General features: G+C 40.0%; 1 protein-coding gene across 8 annotated transcripts in view; it reads left to right on the top strand.

The window, feature by feature from the left end:
- Positions 1–23,491, top strand: part of LOC118220876 (SH3 and multiple ankyrin repeat domains protein 1-like) — a 113,039-nt gene that overhangs the window by 20,561 nt on the left and 68,987 nt on the right. For 4 of the 8 annotated variants that reach the window (XM_035405259.1, XM_035405258.1, XM_035405257.1 and 1 more), the window contains exons 2-5: positions 5,871–6,431; positions 17,169–17,375; positions 17,694–17,765; positions 18,071–18,179. In XM_035405259.1, the coding sequence (XP_035261150.1) occupies positions 5,922–6,431; positions 17,169–17,375; positions 17,694–17,765; positions 18,071–18,179 (898 nt within the window). In that variant the 5' untranslated portion in view covers positions 5,871–5,921. Of the gene's footprint in view, positions 1–5,870; positions 6,432–17,168; positions 17,376–17,693; positions 17,766–18,070; positions 18,180–23,491 lie in introns of those variants that run through there. The other 4 variants (XM_035405260.1, XM_035405262.1, XM_035405256.1 and 1 more) reach the window with 2 other exon arrangements.

The raw sequence follows: 23,491 nt of genomic DNA, 5'->3' as shown, positions 1-23,491 counted from the left end.
AAAAGGCAGGAGGTGGGAGAAGACACAAACAAAAAGACCAAGTTTAATTAGAGGGCTGCAATGCTGTACTTTCATTTATACAGTGAAAGACAGATATTTTAGCTAACACTGCTGCCCAGATGTGCATTGCCTCTGCCACAGGTTCCTCAGTTGAAGGTCTTTCTGACATTGTGTGTAAGCTATATCTTGATGGGCGAACTTAACTTTTTTGCCATAGGCTTGCTGTAATCCAATTAGTGGCAGCAGATCTCCAGTGCTAGATTTGGTTGCCTGGGGCAGTTTATCAGTTCAAGCACTCACTCCAGAGAATTAGTGCCACAGAACTAAACAAGGCTATGGGCTATTGGCTATGGGATGTGGCCCCAGAGGACTTTAGATACTCAGGTGACACTGTGGACAGATTCCTCTCGGCTGTTTCACTAACTTAGGATGTGTATTCGGTTTCCCATAGCCCTTTACTAAGATGTCACACTAATCAAAATGGGGGTTTCATCAGTAATATCTAATGTATCTGGATATTGGTGCTGCTGCTCCCCACATCACAATACTGACTGTAATGATTTCAAACACCTTTAAAACCAATTTTTAATCATAATGGGCACCTGCACGATGATTAAATATGTGAAAATTTGATAAACATTAAGGTAATTATTTAAGTTGTATTTGATAAAACTAAGGTAAATATTTAAGTTGTATATGATGAACTTGAAGGTAATTATTTATGTGTATATATATGATAAACATGAAGTTCATCATTTAAGTTATAGAAAAGGGGTAGGACCATATAAGTGTATACTTCTTCCTACTCCTTTTCGGACATGTAATATTTATTTATTTTTGTTTATGGAGAATTTGCTTTACATGTGTACTGTTCATTTTATTGGTTATTATTTTTTTGTGTGTGTTTTCTTACTTATTATGTGTTACATGTTCAACATAAATCTATTCAATTCAATTCAGTTTACTAACTAACTAACTAAATAAATTATCATATGCCACAACAACAGAAACATACAGGTGTGCAAATTGTAACAATAATACACACCCTCAACAATTAGTATTTTATTGTAGTGTTGATTATATATCAGTAAAATATTGTTCATTTTATTATTCTTTTCATTTGTAGACATAAGTTGCATGTAAAATATTTGTTTCCTTTTTGAAACCTTGATTTAAATGACTTGTTTTTTTCAACTGCAGTTATTCAAAAAGTCCTCATTCATTTACAATGTTTTTTTGAATTTTTTTAATTTAAATTGTGGTCAGTGTACAGTCTATGAACATTTCGGCCTACGCCTTCATCAGTACAAGCCAATTTAATGTTTCAGGAATATGTCTTAAATAGGAAGTTGTCAATAACAGCAATTACAAGTTTGGCACATTCACCAAAAGCACTGCATTATCACATTCACTCCAGTATTCCTGTTAACTAGTAGTTGTTCTCTCTGCTGTACCTATTCACACAAATCTCAAAGACAATAAGGATGGAAGAAAAATCGTAATCTAATATATATAACTAAATGAAGATTCAGCCAAGGACAACGCTGAGGTCTAACTTCTCATTCATTCCAAAAGGACTGAGAGTACTTAACATATATGCATCCAAAAACCTTTTTGTCTATGAAGACTCCAGATTACCACCCCAGGGTCCAACAGGCACTGTATCTATTGCCATGCGCTTTAGACTGCTTATAGGATGAGCATATTGTTTAGTGTCTTGCAACTAGGGCTCTTAATTAATACAAGAAGTAAGTCGGCAAATCAATTCCATACACCTTGTGTCAAACTGGACTATTAAAACATGTATTTGTGCAATATGCTCTGAACAGAACTGGTAAGCATCTGGAAATTACTGTTTGATTCCTCTGCTACCACATGATGGCTTTATCAGACTTTGTAGTTCGCAAAAAAAATTTTTTTAAATGTAAAACATGTCAGATTTGTGAATTAAAATGCACCGAGTTCACTCTAATGGTTTGAATTTAATGCTGTTCTGTGCTATTGAGGAACAAGAGCATTGAGAGTATAAAATGGAGTTAGCTGCACAAGTGCCAATTTTAATTTTTTTTATTGCAGCTTTTTACAGACAATATATACATTGCACATTTATTGAGCTGCTGAATTGTAATCGTTGTACTTTTTAAACATCTGGGGAGTTCACACTCTCTGACAATCTGAGCATGGTGAAACATATTCTGTAGTTGCACAATTCATTGGTAAACGTGAGGTTAGCAGTGCTTACTTGATGATTTTAAGGTCTATTCCAGTGTGTGACTTTCAACCCCCCTTAGTCACTTAACCCTGGAATAATTGCTTGATGACACTGTGGCAGGTCATTAAAATGAGAGGCCTCACTCCAGTCTTGAGAGTTTAAGGGGTAAAATGGAGACCTTACATCAGCTCTGCCTCTAAACCCACCCCAGGACTGTAATTGAACTCTGCATTCCATTGCATTTTGGCACAGTTAGTGAGGTTGGTTAGAAAATGGTCAATTACAGATAAGATTTTCAGAGGGGCAATTATAAAAAAATGTATTAAAAAATTTTTAAACTATTTTTTATTGACCTGAGTGTTCCCTGTGCATTTGTATTTGATTGATTTGGTAGAAAATCGCAATAATGTGTTTTTAAACTGTTTACTTCCCAAAAAATTATTCAGTGTAAGAGTGAATATTTTTGAAATAATATTTTTTTGCAAGTCAAGGCAGTGAGTTCAAAAGTGTACCATAAGTATAAATATTCATGCCCTGGTTTGGAGATGTATATTTATGAAGCATGTGAGAAATGTTGTGCTTAGTCATAGAAATCTGTATTGTGTCAGATCTCGTCACTTTGGTTTTAAATGGTTCAAAATGGCCTTGGTGAAATTAAAACAATATGGTAAAGTATTTCATGGAAAGCTATAAATTCTACATATCATTTCTTAACAACATTATAGAATAAAGTTATGTAGCCTCACAAACCGAGCTACAATTATTGATTCATTATATTTTGATATTTAACATTTTAATATTGTAATAATGTTTTGGATTTCTGGATAATCTTACTGCATGAGGTTTTTGCACTTTAAAATTTCCCTGAACAAAATGTCCTGGAAAAAGTCCCTGAATTTATCATAAGCCAACATAAACACTTCTGTGGTTCAATAAAGGAGAAAGAGTAAAGTTACATAACATAATGTGTTAATTTATCTTTTTTAACAGACACAAATATACTATGTGCTTTGTATTCAGTTTGGCCTCATTTAATGTGCCTCATTACGGCAGGGGCTTGAGAGAAAGTTCTCGGAGTAAAATTCTTATGTATTGTTTCCAGTTTTGTGCTTCATTGTGAAACACCAATATACATTGTATTTTGGACATATTATGTTTTAAAGACCTTCAGCAGGGGATTCATATCTGTGTGTGTGTGTGTGTGTGTGTGTGTGTGTGTGAGAGAGAGAGAGAGGGAGAGAACAAGAAAGAAAGAGTGAGAGGACGACAGATAAATTGGAGGGAAAATTGGTCGCTCCAGTTTTGTCGTATAAATATGGGGCGGTCTGTTCCTTGGACATTTTCCAGTGAAATTTCCCAGGGACCAGGGTACTGAAAATATCTCTATTTGCCTGTTCTGTCCTACATACAGAAAGAGAGAGAAAGAGAGAGGGAGAGAGAGAGAGAGGTGAGTGACAGCAGAACTGTAGGGGACTACTCATACATATTCATACGTAAGTATTGGAGCGAAAGACAAACTAAGAATTGAGAGAAGAGATGGTAGTAGATGGTTAGATAGTAGTAGACACAGGGTGACTGCTCAGTGCATGACAGTTGTTCAACAGAAGTCAAGAAAAAGTCACCAATTCATAGAGAATGGGGGAAGTGAGGGGGAGTTTCAAAATCATAGAGGCAGACCAAGTACTGTCTATTTTAAACAGAGTCCATAAAAGAAGAGGGCTTGCTACATTTTTACTCAGCATAACTCAGCAAAAATGTAAACTCAGATGTAATCTTTATTTCTGCCATGGAAGTGTATCTGAAAAAACCTGAAGAAAAAAGAAGCTCACATAGTACTGATAAGCTGTCTTCTGCTGTACTTTGATACAGCTGAAGATGAGACTAAACTTGTCCTTCACTCAAGGAGAATTAAATATAAAGAGATAAATACAAAAAAGTCCAGGATAAGGAGATCTCCATTCTCTTTCCTTTATCTTTCTATCTGTCTTTGATTACTGGCCCCTAGATTTAACATTGTTATTGCACTTTTGTTTTGGTTATCCTATTATTTTGTCCTATTATGTTCTTGCTTTGCTGTTCCCCATTTATCTCACATTATGCATTTGTCAAAAACCTTTCTCTCCACAATATTTCTGCTCCCCCTGCTATCTTCCTACTCCTCTTTTAAATGTATTTATCACTCCTCGCTACAGTATGTAACATGATACTCCATCCATTACAAGCTCTTTTCCCCATCTCTCTATTTATCCCTTAGCTCTGCCTTTCTCTTCCTTGTTGTCCTCTCTTAGAATATGAATTACTCTCCCTTATTGCATTCCCCATTCCTGCTCTCAGTTCAGTCTGCTCCCCATATCCATTCTCTCATTTCATTTTGATTTCTTAGCAGTATATACAAATACAGATTTTTAGCTGCGACCGCAGCTCTGTAGCTTTGTCCGTAAGTCGGTCGGTCGGTCCACAAAAAGTGTCCTACCCCATAGCGGCCACAGTTTTCGCCCCAGGAGGCTGAAATTTGGAATGGACGTTGGTCATGACCGAAGGTAGAGCTGAGTAACTTTCAAGGCCGATTGATAAAGAGGGGGTGTGGCGATGGGCGTGGCCTATCACAAAAAGGCGCATAACTCCTGAATGGATTCACAGATTTGCACAAGTTTTTGTGGAAAGGTTGGTCATGAGCCAAAGAAGAGGTCACGTGTTTATATGAGGGTGTGTGCGTGGATGCATGCACACATGGATGCATGCGCGTGTGCGGTCACAGCTATTGCGGATTCGCGCTTGTTCTTTTCTGCTCACCTTCTCCTCCCAGCAGCATTTTAATAGTGGTTGTTCTCTCACCCTCTCTCACTGCCTCTCTTTTGGCACAGTTTGACAGTATTCAGTCACTTATTGTGTGTAAAATAACGATCAAGTTGGAAATGTTCATATTCATCTACTCATTCACTATTGGTGTTATCCCACACACCACCCCCCTTCTCTGTTTTCCATCTGCCTCTTGTCTCTTGTCTCAGTCAGCAGTTTGACAGCTTGTTGCCCTACTGGATTCTTTAGGTCAATGCTGTCATCACCCACCAAACCCTTATTCTCTCTCTCTCTCTCTCTCTCTCTCTCAAACACTGTCTCTCTGCCCGTCTCTACACACTCACACACCTAAACTTTTTACCCTGCTTTTTCAGTCTGGATATTTCCATTGATCGTCTTTCAATACCAGCCTCTATAATCCTAATGGAATTTCATTCCCCTGACTCTGTGTTCAAAGTGAAACAGGAACATAATGTGCAGTCGGCTGACAAAGGTAAAGAGGAAATTACTTAGTAAACAACAAGCGATCCAGCATCCCCCTATCAGGGCCATTTATTTGACCGTATTCGCTGAGGTGTTGTGATACTTTGCGTTGTATCGCCCTACCACTCCCCCCTACAGTCTCCGTGCGGTCAAGCTGTTCACGTGGTGCTAAAACTGGCGCATTGGTTGTTCAGAATTGGATATCTTGTAAGAGGCTTGGTTCTCCTCACCCTGCTATCTCTCTTTTGCTGGTGGAAACTGTTCAATGATGCCTATACTTACAGTCCAGTATAATTGTGCTTGCAATTGTGCTTGTAACTCCTCATTTGCTCCTCCTGTTTTCATTCATCCTTTCCTTTCCCTCTTTTTCCCTCAGTGAGTCTCTGGGGATGAGGCCGTTGCCGCCAGTGCCGCACCCCCTGTCACCATGACGATGCCGCTCAGCCCCCTCTCCAGTGACGAGGAACAGCAAAGGATGTTGGGAAATAGTCAGCACTTCTATCCAGGGGCAGAAGAGGAGGGAGCGGAAGAGGAGGAGGAGGAAGAGAGACGGGTAGAGAATCAAGTGGAGGGAGAAGATGAGAATGGAGAGTTAGAGGAAGGGGAAGATGATGAAGAAGATGAGGTAGTTGGAGGTGGTCATTTGAGAGGAGGCAGGGAGGAGGGGCCTAGGCTATCTGGCAACATGCTTGGACGACAGACAGGAGACAGACAGTTACGGTCTGGCAACTTAGGACATGGGAGAAACCCCCATTCTTCAAGCACAGGACCCATCCATCATCAGCTGGTGAATCAACAGCTGCAACACCACTCCTCAACCAATCAACAGAAGCAGCGACGACTGTTAGAGCGCAGCCAGAGTACAGCACCCTCTACAGATGAAACACAAATCTCACTGATGGTATTTCGCATTGGCATCCCTGACATCAAACAGACGGTTAGTTGATCCCCGAGTTCTTTCCAGCATCTCCAATGTCAACTGTATGGTAAATGTTCCTCCGATGCTGAAGCCTGTAGCAAAATCAAGATACAGGCATTGCCAGAATCAAGATACAATGTTTTACGAGTTCAGCGCAATGCTCAGACAGCATATAATGCGCTAGCAATAATACAGTAATTTAAAATAAAGCACCTACACAGTATCAAGAAACAGAAAAAAGGAATAGTTAAATATTCAAAAGGGAAATTATAGGCGACCTCCTTAAAAGCATACTATGCAGGATTTGTACCTTGATATACACTGCCTGGCCAAAAAAAAGTCGCCGTTTGGATTTTTTTGGACAGTGCCCACTGTACAAGCCTCTGGAGGCAGTGTTAAGATCTGGGGTTGCTTCAATTGGTCAGGTCTAGGCTCAGCAACGTTATGCGGCAATAAAATGAAGTCAGCTGAGTACCTGAATGTACTGAATGACCAGGTTATCCCATCAATGGATTTTTTCTTCCCTGCCGGCACAGGCATATTCCAGGACGACAATGCCAAGATTCATCGGGCTCAAATTGTGGAAGAGTGGTTCTGGGAGCATGAGGAATCATTTTCACACATGAATTGGCCACCACAGAGTCCTGACCTTAACCCCATTGAAAGTCTTTGGGATGTGCTGGAGAAGACTTTACGGAGTGGTTCGACTCTCCCATCAATACAAGATCTCGGCCAAAAATGAATGCAATTCTGGATGGAAATAAATGTTGTGATCTTGCATATGGTTGTCGAATCAATGCCACGACAAATGTGCACCGTAATCAAAGGCGGTCCAATGAAATATTAGAGTGTGCGACTTTTTTTCGGCCAGGCAGTGTATATACATATATATATATATATTTATTATTAAATAGACATGCTAAGGCATATCTAGGTTGCACTGGCAATCTGTGTCTTTCGCCGAATTGGTGCACCATTACCTGTATTCGTTATTCTAAAACGTTGTTCTGGGTGTGGTGTTCTTTTCTGTGTGGGGAGGGCTGGGTGTAGCTACAGGGCCTGTAGTTTGGAATCAGATTTCGGTGGAGTGTTTGTCGCTAGCTAGCTTGCAAAGAAGCCCATATACAGCAAAGCTAAAGACAGGCTTCATTCAAGAATTAGTTAACCTTGGAATTGCTTTTCCTCAGTGGTGTCAGCTGTTCATGGGAATGAAAAGTGATATGGAGTTGGCTTGTTTTCTGTAGGACCTGTAAGTAATGCTACCTTTAGCTATCCAGTTAGCTACGTTAGGTGGGGTACTATGGGAGAGTGGGCAGGGTTGAAAACGAAGGAGACGTTTTTGCTTGTAAACACAGGACCACAGCAAGGAACATAACTCCTGCATAGTAAGGATGACTTTCAAAATAAATATAGCTTGACTGGAATCTATTTTACCACTAAGTAGGTTTTCAAGTGTTCTGACACAATAAGTATCTTCTCTCATGCCACATATCTCAGATTTGATTGTGAAGAGGCTGATTTTTCTTTCTGCTTAAGAAGTAAATTAATCACATAGGTCAGCTGTCTGATAAGATTAGCCAAAAGGTTAGCCTTCGTGAGGCAAATTCTGATATGCAGCAACTGGCACTTATGTCAAGTGATTCGATTAACGATGCTTAGCAGTAAGAAGTGAATGAAATTTCAGCTATGATTGCTTTGTAGTAATGTTCATGTTTATAGCACAAAGCACATTAGAGGCATAATGGAAAAAATAATAATAGAATTAAAAAACTTACGGAGTTTAATGCATTCAGTGTAAAAATGCAATCCTTTTCCTTTCCCTGTAGCGCCATTGTCCTTATTCATGTGGAAGGACACAACTAAATTAAAAGTATGTGTTCCCCCTCTGTTGAAAATAATGTCTGCTCAGCATGTTCATGCAGGCATTGATATTTTTCTGAAGTTTGTTGAAAGCACAGAAATAGCAAAAACAATATCTTAATGCAGTAACTACAAAACACAGAAAATGAAACAATCATAGAGGTGCCCCATATTCCAGTACTACAATGTGCAACAATATTAGTTCATTTTAGTAATTTTAATGGCAGACAGAATTATGATTTCAGTGTGAAAATAAATATTTGTAAATAAATGGTAAGGCTTTTTGGTTTATTTCCAAGTGGTTGCCTATTTGCAGGGCAGCATGGTGGTGCAGTGGGTAGCACTGTCACCTCAGAGCAAGAAGGTCCTGGGTCCGTATACCAGCCAGGGCTTTTCTGTGTGGAGTTTGCATGTTCTCCCCGTATCCACAGTCCAAAGACAGGTTAGGTTCATTGGAGAGTGTAAATTGCATGTGAGTGTGTGTGTCCTGCTATGGATTGGTGACCTGTCCAGTGTGTATTCCTGCCTATTGCCCAATGCAGACTGGGGTAGGCTCCAGCTCCCCCATGAACCGAACCAGGAATCAGCAGGTTAGATGATGGATGGATGGGCAGATGGATGGATGACTACTTGCATTATTTTTAGGGTTGACTAATTCAAGTGTGGTGAGGACCACACTTGAAACAATTCTAAAAGCACAGCTTTTCACAAATCTCCTCTATCTGCCTTTGGACTCACCTATATGTGCGCCTTCACGGTAAACTAGAAAAACCCTGCTGTACAGAAAGGGGGAAACAGGCACATTGCCAACAGATGTAGAAGCAGCGTAATATTTTACAGTATGTTCTAGACACTAACCATGACAGGACTGTCAGTATTAACTATGGTGACAGCTACATAGTGTTATGAGTCCAACCCCTGTCAGAACCCCCCCCCCCCCCTTCACAAAGGACACCATTTCTGGCTCTCTGTACTTTCACAGTGCAATCGGTTTGCATTATGTGGTTTTGTTACACTTACGGTTTCTACAGTAGTCACTGGCTGTGCTTCTTTTCCCTGCCTCTTAATCACACCTTTTCTCTTCCCTTTTCCCTTGTGTGCAGAGAAGATGCTTCAGGCTAATCTTATATTAACAATAATTATGAGGTACAATTCATCTTTTTGCACAATAATGTTACAATCATGGGAATATTTCACATGAACGGCTCTAGTTTAATTGGTTGATCACAAATAATACTCCTTTATTTTGGACCGTTTATCCCAAAATAAACCCACATTCTTTGTGTGTCATTCCAAAATGCAAGCTGTGCACATGATCTTCACCTGAATTGCACCTGTGAAAGACTTTATATATCTCAAGGATTCTACTGTTTCATAACATTTTCATTTAATTCTATTAAATGCAACTGAAAATGCAAGGGATACTAGCGTACTCAACAGTGAAGTAATTTTTCAAATGACACATTTTTCTTTATGATCTGTCATGGTCAATATTAATATGCTGTTATGTCATTCATATACAGTACATATATAGACCTCATTTTTTTTTAGCCAAACTCAGGATAAGTTTGGACAGAAAGGTAGCCAAATAAAATGAAATACTTTTCAGATTAATATTTTTGAATGAGGAGTTGCTGAACTTGTGCAACGATATTATCATCTTTGTGAGTGATCACGCAGATTTTAAGGGCAATGAAATGGGACGTTGGGTGTCAGTGATCCTGACTTGTGGAAAGCAACTCGGAAAAATCTGTGTGACACATTTGTGTGCCCCTCAGCGGTGTGGAGTTACATAAAACAAAGAACATGGAGTTCATATTGAGTATACTGACAACTGTGTTTGTCATGTTCACTGGCGGTTCTTTTTTTTAAACATTTTTGCATCGTTTGGAGTATACTGCCTGCTTAATTTAAGTAATCCAGTTAATTTAGTTGTGCATACACAGAGTGCACCTCTGTACTGTATAATCCCTCTTCCTCTATCCTGCTGTCTGATTCATTATTGATGTGCGTGTGTGTGTGTGTGTGTGTGTTTGTGTGCACATGTGTGTGTCATTGACTCTTAATAATTTAGAGCCAACTAATCTAATAAACAGCAATCAAATTTTAAGAAGTGAGAGTTGGATAGATCAATGAAAACAGGCAATATAGTACTTCACATAGTTCTCACACTGATGTCATGTGCTCCTCCGTTCTGTCAAGAGAGTGTATGTTCAGTGCTAACTCTCTCCTGTCCCCTGAAATCCCAGCACATTAAGCCTGTTTTACGTGTCTGTTAATTCGCCCTCAATAAATGCTAATTGCTTGTTAATTGTGTCTTAATGAGATCAGGGAAAGGCAGGCAGCAGGCGATACAAATGTTGTGAATTGAGAGAATAGGATTACTGCTGGCAAAGCAATATGTTCACCCACACACTGATATTCACATACTCATGCATGTACCCATGCACACATGTAAATGCACACAAAATAATGGACCTGAACTAAACCAGTTTCAGTTGTCACAGAACATGTTATCAGTTCATAGTGGCTTGCCAGCATTTCATTTTGAGCACTTAATTCCCATCTGTAAAAACAAAAACAGTGACCATTGACAGACACTATTCTTTATTTTTTCACTGTTAATGGTTTTGTTCTTATTCAAGGACAGCTGTATTAACTTAATATTAACTTGCAATAATCCATTCCGTTTCTTTTGTGGGTAGCCAGCTAGAGTTACACAGAGGAACTGCAATGGAAGACCATACAGCTCAGCATATATTTATACAAATATAGTCAAACAATGGCTGACACTGATTTTGAACTTGTATTTTTTAAGTGGGAAGATGTCTACATTGTATGAAATGGACTTGGAATTTTAGAAGCTGAGATGCTAAATACCACCACTTGATTGAGCTACATTTACCCCTGAGTGGTAAACTGAACATCCAATTCAATGTAAAATATATAAAACCCATGTGAGGAAAATGCACCCCACATCATTACAGAAGTGCAGAATCCACTGTTTGAGAGCATGCCACTTCCTTAGCTGTGCGTGACACATGCACTCATTCTTATCAAGAACAGGGGGAAAGATGATTCACTGGGCCATATCCCATTACTCCACTGTTTGGTAGCCAATTGCCTGTGCTCTTGACATTACTGTACAGTACATTATTATGCAGTCCACAAGTATTTGGACAGTGACACAATTTACTCCAGCGCATTGGATTTGAAACGAAACAATGAATATGAGGATAAAATGCAGACTGTCTGCTTTAATTTGTGGGTAATTGCAGTCTTACTGGGTGAACCATGTAGGAATTGCAGCCCTTTTTATCCACAGACCCTCATTTTAGGGCAGGAAAATTAATGGGACAATTGGCTGCTCACCTGTTTCTTGGCATCCATGTGTCTTTGCATTATTAGTTCATGCACAAGAAATCTAACAAAAGGTTGACTTTATTGTAGGTGTGGAATTAGAATTTTGGAGCCATCGTAGGGCGGAAAAATGAGAATAAATTGATCAGAGTCATTGTGAGTGTCAAAATCAACTGTTTGGTACATTGTCAAAAAGCAAGAAAGCACTGGTGAGCTCAGCAATGGCAAAGGACTGGTAGACCACAGAAGACCATGTAGTGCATAACCACAGAACAGAAAGAATTCATTTGTGAAGAAAATGCCTTTCACTGCAAGAAGCAAACCACTAGAAAGCCTTAAGAACAGAATGGCCAGGTTTGAGTTTGTTACAAAGTACATTTTAAAAAAGGGTAGTGTTCTATAACAAACTCTTAAGGACAGATTAGGTGAGCATTAACCTGTGCCAAAAGTGACAGACTGAAAAGTGTGGAGAAACAGGAACTGCTCATGATCCAAAGCATCTGCCCTCATCTTTGAAAAATAGTGGAGTTAGTGTTATGGCTTGGGCATGTATGGCTGCCACTGGAAATGGCTCGGTTGTCTTTATTGATGCTGCTGATGGCAGCAGCAGGATCAATTGGGAACTGTACAGAAACATTTTATCAGCTCAGATCCAACCAAATGGCTCAACTCATTGGATGGCCCTTCACTTTTCAGCAGGAGGGTGATCCCCCAATAAACGGCTAGAGTTATTCTGGGCCAAAATGTGGAATGTCCTTGAATGGCGAAGACAACCATCTGACCTGAATCCAATTAAAGATGGGTTTCACTCGCTGAAGACAAGGCAAAAATCCCCCAAAACGAACAAGAATGGAAGATGGCTGAAGTACAGGCCTGGCAGAGCATCACTAGGAAAGATACCAGGGTGTGGTAATCTCTACAGCTTGCAGACTTCAGGCCGACATCTAAGGATTTAACATAACGTAACGTCACACGTCACGTAACACGTAACACGTAACACAACAAAGTACAGGCCATTCAGCCCATCAATGCTTGCCATTTTCCTAACTAAATTAGTGCTCTAATTACCTGCAGACTAAGTAGATAGTAAATATAATATGTAAAAACTAAACACAACCAAGTACTAAATATAATGACTTAATTTAATATTATGCTAATATGTCCAATAACATTTACAAATGGGGACAATGTATAAAAAGGGCTATAATTGCTACATGAATCACCCAATATGTATGTAAATACCCTCAAATTAAAGCTGACAATCTGCACTTTAACTGTATACTCATAGTTTTATTTCAAATCCAATATGCTGGAGAACAGAACCAAAACAACAAAAATTGTATCACTGACCAAATATCTTTGCATTTAGCTGTATATCATTTCAACAATTTAGCAGTTTACAGAGCTCAGCTTCAATTAAGTACTTCAAATAAGACAGCTCCTATATGGATGCTGCATAGGAGAATGCAATGTGTATATTAATGAACACTAAATGGAAGATGTAGCTCAAAGCAGGGTGTGTTTGAGAGAGAGAGAGAGAGAGAGTGAGAGTGAGAGAGCTGTTTGGTATGTAAATCAAACCTTTAAGCAAGACTGCAAGCACAGAGTGACACCAGCAATTAATGCATCATCAATGGGCTGTGATGGCACAGTTTATGTGTTTTATGACATGAAATGGTAACATATTATTGCTCATTTAAAATAGTATTAACCTTCAATTATAATGCACTCTGTCGTGCAGTCAGTGTCCACAGTATAGTCCTCATAATGTACACCCTCATAGTGTGACCCTCAGTACTGGGTAGTTACAAACCTATAAAGGCCCTTGGAGTACAAGTAAAATGGAGAGCATCTGGGATACATATGGAGTGGAGCAGGGGGAGGGGAGAAGGACTATGCGAAGGAGAGAGACAGCAGAGAAGGAGATCTCCCTATAGATCTCATTAAAAGCCTCTTATCCCCTTTGTACTTGCCCTGCAGAAAATAACTGGAGGAAATTTGTGTGTGTGTATATGTGTGTGTGTGTGTGTGCATGAGAGAGTGAGAGAGAGAATGAAAGAACGAAAGAGATGGTCAGAACAGGAGGCACACGCATTCTCACACACAGCTGAGATGTGAGTGGATATAGAACTGTTATCATATATGTGTACTGGAGGCCTTGGTTAAGCTGCCGCTGTCAGTAAAACACCATTTTTACCATCTTGCCAATTTGCGCGTGTAAGTTCATTCTGGAAAGAGAAACCCTGTGGACAGCAGAGAATGAGTGGGAGTAAGCTGCTCATTTTGCTGTTCATGTTAGAGGATTTTTTTGTCATAGGCTCTGTTCATTGCTGTGAGGTTCATTGAAATGTACAATTTAAATACTGATATTACAAGTTATGAAATAGACATTTCCATACAGAATGTAAATTTGGTTTTGTCACCTGTCACTTTAACTACATCAAAGCCATCAGTTTATGTATTCACTATATATTTTTGTGCTAATTTGCTTATGCGACACAAGCTACTGGAATACTGGAAGTATGTTGATTGGTTACAGCCATTATATTAGATAATTAGTCCAGAGGTTTATTATTATGCTGATAACTGTTCTGCTCAGTTTGTCTTAAAGCACTTTAGTTTCCATTCTGTCAGTGAGTGTGTGTTTGTGAATATCTTCCTCAGTCACAGGACACCCACTCTTAACTCAGTGAGACAGTACACACCTATGAGTTACCTCTATCTCTCACTGTGATAATCTCAAAAGCTTACGCACAGACCATCCTATAATGCTCTGCCTCCTAGGGACCACAGAAGCATTGCTACGGCAACTGGCAGCTTGCTCCACTAAAAAACTGGTTGCCATGCCAATGGTAATAGCTGTGCGCAAACGCATAAGGAGAGAGCGAGGGAAGGAGGGATAGAAAAAGATTATTATACATATACTGCATACCACTGCACCCTGCACATTCACAGTGACAGCAAGAAGGCTTGTGCTATGGTCTGCTTATAAAAGTGAGAGTGATATTTCTATATGCTGCCCTTTATTGTCTGATTGTACATTGAAAATACTGGTATTTAGAGTGGGTTTTCACCACCTAAGTTTGCATTATAATTGAGAATGCCGATAAATATTAGCATAGTAAGCGATTCATATTTTTTCAGAGGTCCTCATCCTTTATTTCTGCAAGGGCAAGCCTTTTGCATGTTGCTACTAATGGGTAGCACTGAAGTAGATTGGTTAGGGAACTGGGCTTGTAGAGTAAATTCAAAGGGTAGGGGATTCAAAGTCTTACCTAGCATGCTGCTGTTGCACCCTTGAGCAAGGTGCTTGACCTAAATATCTGCCCATATAAACTGATAGCATATAAAAATTTAACCTGTGTAAGTTTCTCTAGATAAGAGAGTATGTGAAATACAATATAAATTTACTGCTTCAAGGCATGTTATGAAGGTTCACGTATAAGTACTAATTCTTGCTTGCTGTGAAGTATTCCACCTCAGTTAACAGGGAACGTGATGGAACCAAATGGGTTATAAGGTGTTGCCCCTCAAGGAGCAATTGCACTTTATTTTATGAAAGATTAGTTTCATGTTAGATGGTATGACCATATTAGTCATGCTTTTGTTCTCTACAGCTTATTTCACACTTGGCAATAATTCCCCTGATTTTAAGCCCAACTACAGTTGGGCCAACAGTCAGTGCTAATTATCTTCTAGTGTGAAAGGGCTGAAGGCTCTGGATTTTGCCATCTCCCATTGACTCCCGACTTGTACAGGCAGGCAAGAGTTTTTCAAACATTTGGTTTTGTCGGCTGAATCAAAGACTCAGTCAAATAGTGCGTACTGTTCAAAGACTGAAATACGAGACCGACCCTGGCAGCAGTCAAAGAGAATTGCTCAAGAGGAAGACTAACAAAATGGGCAGAAGTGAACTCACTTTAACAACAACAAAAACAATAACCACCAACCTTTCTGAGCTATTGTGTTTATGCAATATTTTGTAAAGCTTGAGAGAAAACATTAAGAATTGGGCTGGTGAGTGCTCTTGTGTGAAACCTTCAATCTGTTCCCAGTCACTTAGTGTGCACACCATCATGACGGCAAGATCAATCGTCAAGACCAGTTATTAACTCTGAACTGCTTTGTCAAGTAAATGTTCTATCCAACGTTTTGTTCCAATCACCTGGATTTGCTAATTGGCACAGTTCTTCAGCCAGGAGGTAGAACTAATTAGTTAAATCAGCTGGCTGAGTTCATGGGTGGAAGAAACAGATGGCAGGATTTTCTAACCCCGGGACTTTCCACCTCTGTTCATCAGCAAGTACTGGAATATTTGGCCAGCGTGAGCCAAGCTTACCTAAGAACCTAAGTACCTAAGACTAAGAACTCTGACATGTGCATTAATGTGCTGTAGCCTCCTGTCCAGTATACTGAGTAGTGTCTATATTTATGAGGCAGTGTGTGTTTACTCTAATGCACAGTGGGAATGAAGCGTTATGTGCTCTTGATACTCTTGATCAATGTGTAATAATGGAGTTGGAATTTTATTGTGTTGTCTATTGCCCTGTAGATTCATTGCTGATGCATTTGAATCTTTTATTTAGTATTGCGTGACCACTGTGGTGTAAAGTGTAAACTGTAGACTTGACTGCATGTAAATTTCACAGTTGGACAGCTGGGTGGAGTTACATCACATGAAACTGACTGACACAGTGCACAAAATGAAATATGTGAGACAATGGCAACATCTATAGGTGAGAGAGAAAACAGAGAAACCATCTGACACTGCTTCATTTGTTTGTCAGGCATAAATCAAGGATGATATTGTTCTATACGATGTACACCTTTTAAATTTTCTAATATTGTCCTTGTTGCTGTTGTGTTTATACTGTAAATATGTTCTGGTGCCATACTAGAATTGGTTGGGTATTTAGCCTAATAATCAAATTTGGAATACACAATGCTGTAGCACAACTGATCCAGTGACACAAGCTAGAGCAGACTTTATCCAACACCTCCCCCTAGTGTTTCAAAGACTGTTCAGTCTCAATACTACACTGCAGACCACTTCCAATATGTTCAAGACTTTACAACACTGCATAATGTATGTAATACACATACAATAATGCACAGGAGAGCACAGTGAAGACCTACAATAGACACACTCACATAACACACATGGGTAATAGAATACCATAATGATTACGGAATTGAATTGCAACAAATGTTTTAATTTCAATTCGGCACTGCTGTTGTGAACTTGAGAAAGGTACATAAAATGTTGGATTGTATGATTATATGACCGTTTGTATAAATATATGCTGAGCTATTAAATTTTCCATACACAAGTTTTAAGTATTAGGCAATACATTAGTGAAAAACAGAACTGAATGCTGTATGGATCTACATGATATATTGTAGCATAGGTGAACTAAGAATACAATGGTAAGTATGTGAACTGTACATGCTAATCACACAGTTCCATTATCTTGACACTTCTTTACCCTCGCACTAACTGTGTTTTGTGCGATTTACTCTCTTTCACTATCCCAGCAGAAATGTCTACGGTTCAGCCCTGAGGAGACGGTGTGGAGTGCTAAGCAGCAGGTGCTGTGCTCCCTGACAGACTCCCTGCGGGATGTGCTCAACTATGGCCTTTTTCAGCCTGCCACGGATGGCCATGATGCCAAGTTCTTAGAAGAGGAGCGATTGCTTCGGGACTACCCACAATCCTTTGAGAAAGGGGTGCCCTATCTGGAGGTGCGGGTCAGAGCAGCGCTACACATGGCAATTTTTATTGCAGACTCCAAAACTTATTAATATTCCAACTGCACTGTTATCTAAATCTTCGGGGTTGTTTTTAATCAAAGGGGAAGCAGTTCAACGGTAGTGAAATTTTTTCCATTGAGTTGAAATACAGTAACCCTACTGGCACCATCATATGGCTAATTGGATTCATGTTATGTGGTTGGCAGGATTAGAGCCAGGCATGTCCTGAAAATACTGTACCCAAAAATGTTTGTCAAATGATGTCAAACTTTCATTTAAACCAAGTGTCAATTATTTTCTTTTTCTCAGTTTCGCTACAAGACCAGAGTCTACAAACAGACAAATCTGGATGAAAAACAATTAGCCAAACTGCACACCAAGGTAATGAAACAGTGTATTTTTGTATGCATGCATGCATGTGCATATTTTTTTATGTTTATGAATGCATTTGGGATGGTGTGTGTTCATGCACATGTGTATTTCTGTGCATGTGTGTGTGTGTTCTTGGCAACAATAAGTGTGTTGTTTTTACCTGTCTTTTCTTCCCTCTTTCTCAGTTTAGAGTCAATGTGCTCAGTAATCCCCCCCAACACACACACACATACACACACACACAAATTATTTAGTCAGCAACTAGTGCCGTTTGTGTTCTTCAGTGACCAGGGAACTTTTACCCATATTTTCAGGCCAGTTTGAAGAAATTTATGGAGTACGTACAAACTGGATCAGTGGATAAGGTAGCCAAGGTCTTGGAAAGGGGTCTCGATCCAAACTACCATGATTCCGACAGTGGGGGTAAGTTGCTGCATTCATCTTTGCACTCTGGGATCTAGTCTAGTATTTTATCGGTGATTGTTTATCAAAACTGTGAAGGACTTTTAAAAACGCTTTTATGGGTGATGTGTGTGAAAATTTAAACCGACCGAGGCTAAACCAATTTAAACTGTGAACTATTGAACTTCTTCAGGCTCTCAGTTTATTCAACCAATATCATCTGTGCTTGTCAGACAGATGCTGTTGATTTGACAGGACATGAATGAATCAAGATAAATTGAGTCACAATTCCCTCATGGCCCAACATAGCACTGCTGCTGAATACTGCACACCATGTTCACCAGGGAACACTTAAGTCAAATAGCAGCAAACTCTGCAGTCATCATTAAAACAGCATTCTTCATCTTAATGGTAAACCACAATGGCTTTCAATGTGGCCAGTATTGTGATTATTCTCCCTTGACAATACCAGTAGCATATCACTAGAACAAGTGAATATAAAGAAAAAGGTTGGCACTGTAGTCAATGCAAAGAGTGAGGGTGCCACAGCCTGGCTCGTAAAGCCACGACAAAAGGAAATTATGGGGGACATACTAATTTAAATAAACTAGACAGAAAATAAAGGAAAAACTGAAGGTGGAGAAGTATGTTGGCCATCAGTTCTGTACGCATGTGCAGAGATGAGTAAAAACTATCACGGCAAATGTTGTAAAATGCAACAATCCAAATAAACGGTTCGAGGAGAGAGAGGAAGTAAACAAACCAGCGAGCCACACTAAGGCTGTGTCCAAAACAGCTTATTGCCTACTATTGAGTAAATAAGTTGAGAACACTGGATGAGAAAGTTGTTAAGTAGGTGAAATTTTCTCTAAATGCAGTGTACTTAAAATCCCTGGATGATATACATATTTTGGGGGTTTCGCTGAGTGCATTTTTTGGCATAGTTTTCAGGAAGTAAACCAAACTTTTTAGGAGGTCCCATACATCAGAGAGGAAGAGGTGGGGCCTTTTTACTACAAGTCTTAAGACACTTTTGCTTCACTGTAGGAAAATAGTATGGAGAATATTTTTCACATACTGCCCACCACGTCCTAAAAAATACACACTAAATAGTACGTAGTCTGTTTAGTAGACAGTACATATTTTAAGAAAACAGTAGTGGGGGCTATTTTGACATGGCCTAGGGTTCATTCCAATCCCTTTTTTTCCACTCCTTGCATCTCTTATGTGGCAATGGGAGTTCATCACACAAAAAGTGTACATTTTGATATGTAGTTCAGAACATTCTGTTTCTAGTAACGTGTTGTACATAGTTTAATTATATTTAAACATGAAGGTTTATGTTTTGGATCCATTTTGTTTTATTCCCAAAGAGGATTAATGATTAAGAATTCAACATTATGTAATCCATCCTTTATCAGTAATTGCAGGATCATATATAAACAACATTTCCAAAAGTATGTGGACACCGGAACATCATACCATACAGTACATACACCCATGTATGTACTTGTTGAACATCTCATTCCAAAACCATGAGCATTAATATGGAGTTGGACCCCCCTTTACTACTGTAACAGCCTTCACTATTCTGGGAAGGATTTACAGTAGATTTTGGAACATGGCTGTAGGGATTTGCTTCCATTCAGCCACAAGAGCATTAGGGAGGTCGCACACTGGTTTTTGGTGATAAGGCCTGGCTAACATTCACCATTCCAGTTCATCACAAAGTTGTTAGATGTGGTTGAGGTCAGGGCTCTGTGCAGGCCAGTCAAGTTCTTCCGAACATCACACCCACATGTACTTGTTGAACATCTCATTCCAAAACCAAAACCCCCCCTTTGTTGCTGTAACAGCCTCCACTCTTCTGGGAAGGACTTACAGTAGATTTTGGAACATGGCTGCAGGGATTCGTTTCCATTCAGCCACAAGAGTGTGAGTGAGGCTGGGCACTGATGTTGAGCATAAGGCCTGGCTTGCAGTGGGCATTCCAATTCATCCCAAAAGTGTTTGATGGCGTAGAGGTCAGGGCTCCGTGGTGTTCTGCAAGCAAGTTATTTCACACCAAACTCAGAAAACCATTTATTTTATGGACCTTGCTTTGTGCACGGGGGCATTGTCCTGCTGATACAAGAAAGGGCCTTCCCCAAACTGCTGCCACAATGTTGGAAGCGCACAATTCTCTAAAATGTCATTGCATGCTATAGCATAAAGATTTCCCTTCACTGGAAATAAGGGGCCTAGCCCAAACCATGAAAAACAGCCCCAGACCATTGTTCTACCTCCACCAAACTTTACAGTTTGCACTATTTGGGCCAGTACAGTTGGCACTATCCATTTCGTCAAACCCATATTCGTCCATCAGACTGACAGATAGTGAAGTGTGATTCATCACTCCAGAGAACAGTGGTTCCACTGCTCCAGAGTCCAATGGTGGTGTGCTTTACAACACTCCAGCCAACGATTGGCATTGCACATGGTGATCTCAGGCTTGTGTACGGCTGCTCGGCCATGGAAACCCATTTCATAAAGCTCTTGATGAACTGACGTTGATTCCCGAGGTAGTTTGGAACTCTGTAGTGAGTGTTGCAACCGAGGACAGATGATTTTTACTCAGCACTCAGCAGTCCCGTTCTGTGAGGTTGTGTGGCCTACCACTTCACAGCTGAGCTGTTATTGCTTCTATACATTTCCACATAATATCAGCACTTACAGTTGACTGGGGCAGCTCTAGCAGGGTAGAGAGTTGACAAACTGACTTTCTGGAAAGGTGACATCCTATGACAGTCACTGTGCTCATTAGTACGACTCATTCTACTGCCACTGTTTGTCAACAGAGATTGCATGTCAGTATGCTTGATTTTATGCACCTGTTAGCAATGGGTGTGGCTGAAATTGACGAAACCGTTAATTAGAAAGGGTGTCGAGACTCTGTTTGTTCTCACTCTCACATACATACATTCTCAGTCTTATGCATGTCTGTGTATGAGTAGAATGTATGCATGTGAGAGTAGAATGTTTGTGTATATGAGTAGAATGTATGTATGTATGTGAGAGTAGAATGTTTGTGTATATGAGTAGAATGTATGTATGTGGGAGAAACTATAGTGGAAATGGAAAGCAGATAGTTTACCTAATTGTGATTGGCTCAGAAGCTGGCACAGGCTCTTGTCCAGCTCCCACACACTGTAGAGGAGGAGATCTATTACAGAAAGCAATCAGAGTAATAAATAGTAGCCTATATTATTGTCGCACAAAACAGTAACACTACTTCTGTATGGAAAGCCAGAAAGCGCATATTTCACCTTCCAAAATGGCATTAGTTAAGTGTGTAAAAACTGTCATAAAACCGTAATGTATGGCATTAAACATTAGGATCGCATAAAAATGAATCTTTTGGAAAGATAAGGCTGTATTTTCAACCCTTTTTGAGTTCATAAAAATGAAATGTAGTAAAAAGCACTGTTTCTTACGCACATCTTGTGCCACAAATTCCAGGTTCACACTACATGATTTATGCCCTGATTTTCCTGTCCCCAACAAATTTTTGACAAAATCTGCGACAAAAACCCCAGGTCAGAGCCAAATCGGTGCTTGCGCTCATTACCAACGGTCATCAACTGTGAGCGGTTCTGAGACTCTTCCGACCACGATTTTGAGCAGTCCAAGATGCCCAAATATTTTCAAGTATGTTTGAAATTATCAGCACACAATCTTGTAGTGTGGGCACTGTATGACGAGTTGTGAGAATGGCAATGAGCAATAGCCAGTGACAGCATGAGAGGAAACCAGGAAGAGGATGACTACAAAACAACATGGCTTTCAAGAAGGCTACTTTATTCTGTTTCTATCAGAATATAATAATTGTCATGGCATACAAATGGTTGTTAGAAACTTGTAACAAAAGCAAAAGCACAAATGTGTCCTTCCTGGCGACACAGCTTGCAGACGCACAGGCTTGCTAGCTAGACAATCCTTGCAGCTCGCATCTCCCTGACCATTGTCTCCTCCTTATACAGTATTGTGTTTGGTCCTATTCTTCAGCTTTTCAGCACAAATGAGCGCAAGAAAATAAAGTCACCTCTGGCATGTTTTCCTAAGACAACGGAGCTTCAGGATCCCCGACATGAAAGCTCTTGTAATTTCTGAACCTCGTCTGCGTTCGATTGTGTAGTGTGCACACCACTACATCAACAAGACAACAGATTACAAGAAAGAATGTCATGTAATGTGAGCGGTACAGTGATTTTGAAAGTCGTGTAGTCTGCACCTGCCATAAAATGTGCATTTTCCTAACAGTCTAATGAGCTCTGCCTGGTGATTTTCATAGCCAATAATGTTGAAATTACAGATCTACAGATATGCTACAGATCTTATCTTCTGCTAAATGATTGTGCCTATTGGGATGGCAGGTATGCCATCCTTTAAGTTACGGCTTGGCAGGGCATGCCCCATACCTATTCAGCACAGAGAGTTTGGCACTTTTTGGAGGGACTCTCATCCCTTTAACATTAACTTCTGTACCTCTGACCTCATGTACTGTAAACAAAATTCACAAGCACAAAGCCCCAACCATTTTGCATTTTTGTCTTCTCCAACTCGGGTCCGACCGGATCCTCTCTGCGTGGAGTTTGCATGTTCTCCCTGCGTTAGCGTAGGTTTACTCCGGGTACTCCAGTTTCCTCCCACCCTCAAAAAACTCAAAAGACATGCATGTTAGGTGCGCTCCTGCAGTTGCCCTTGACCAAGGCACTGGCCTCAGAACTGGAGTTGGTCCCCGGGCGCTGCACTGTGGCTGCCCACTGCTCCTAAGTAACTAGGATGGGTCAAATGCAGTGGACAAATTACCCCACAGGGTTCAATAAAAGTATATCTCTTATCTCATTCATGATTCAGACAGCTACACGATTACTCTGAAACCCCAAACTACTATTGCAGGCTTCACAGCCACAGGCTTGTTCTGCGGGCCTGCAGCTGGGTACTACTGGATTCCTTTCGTTTCACATAGCGATTAAAATGCTCAAGCATTCAGGCAACATAAATAACAGTCAATTTTACCGTTCATGGCCATTTAAGTAAGTGTTTATAACTTTATTTTGAATTTCAATGATAGCAGACACAGGACAAAATGACAAATACGTATGCTTGGACTAACTTAATTTCTGAAACACTCAGTTTGACCTGTCAGGCGCAACAGGTTGGTTGTGGGAGGAGAGCTACTAGTTAAAGATTGAATGGAATATGAAGAGAAGGTAGAATGGACATTAGGCAAGTTTTCAAGTTCACAGGTATGCATGAATGTCAGAGAAGAACATTGAACAAATAAAGGAGCA

The sequence above is a fragment of the Anguilla anguilla genome, chromosome 2 (assembly GCF_013347855.1).
Source record: "Anguilla anguilla isolate fAngAng1 chromosome 2, fAngAng1.pri, whole genome shotgun sequence".
Classification (NCBI taxonomy): domain Eukaryota; kingdom Metazoa; phylum Chordata; class Actinopteri; order Anguilliformes; family Anguillidae; genus Anguilla; species Anguilla anguilla.
The sequence above is the reverse complement of the archived record's forward strand: the minus strand, read 5'-3'. Positions and strand labels throughout refer to the sequence as shown.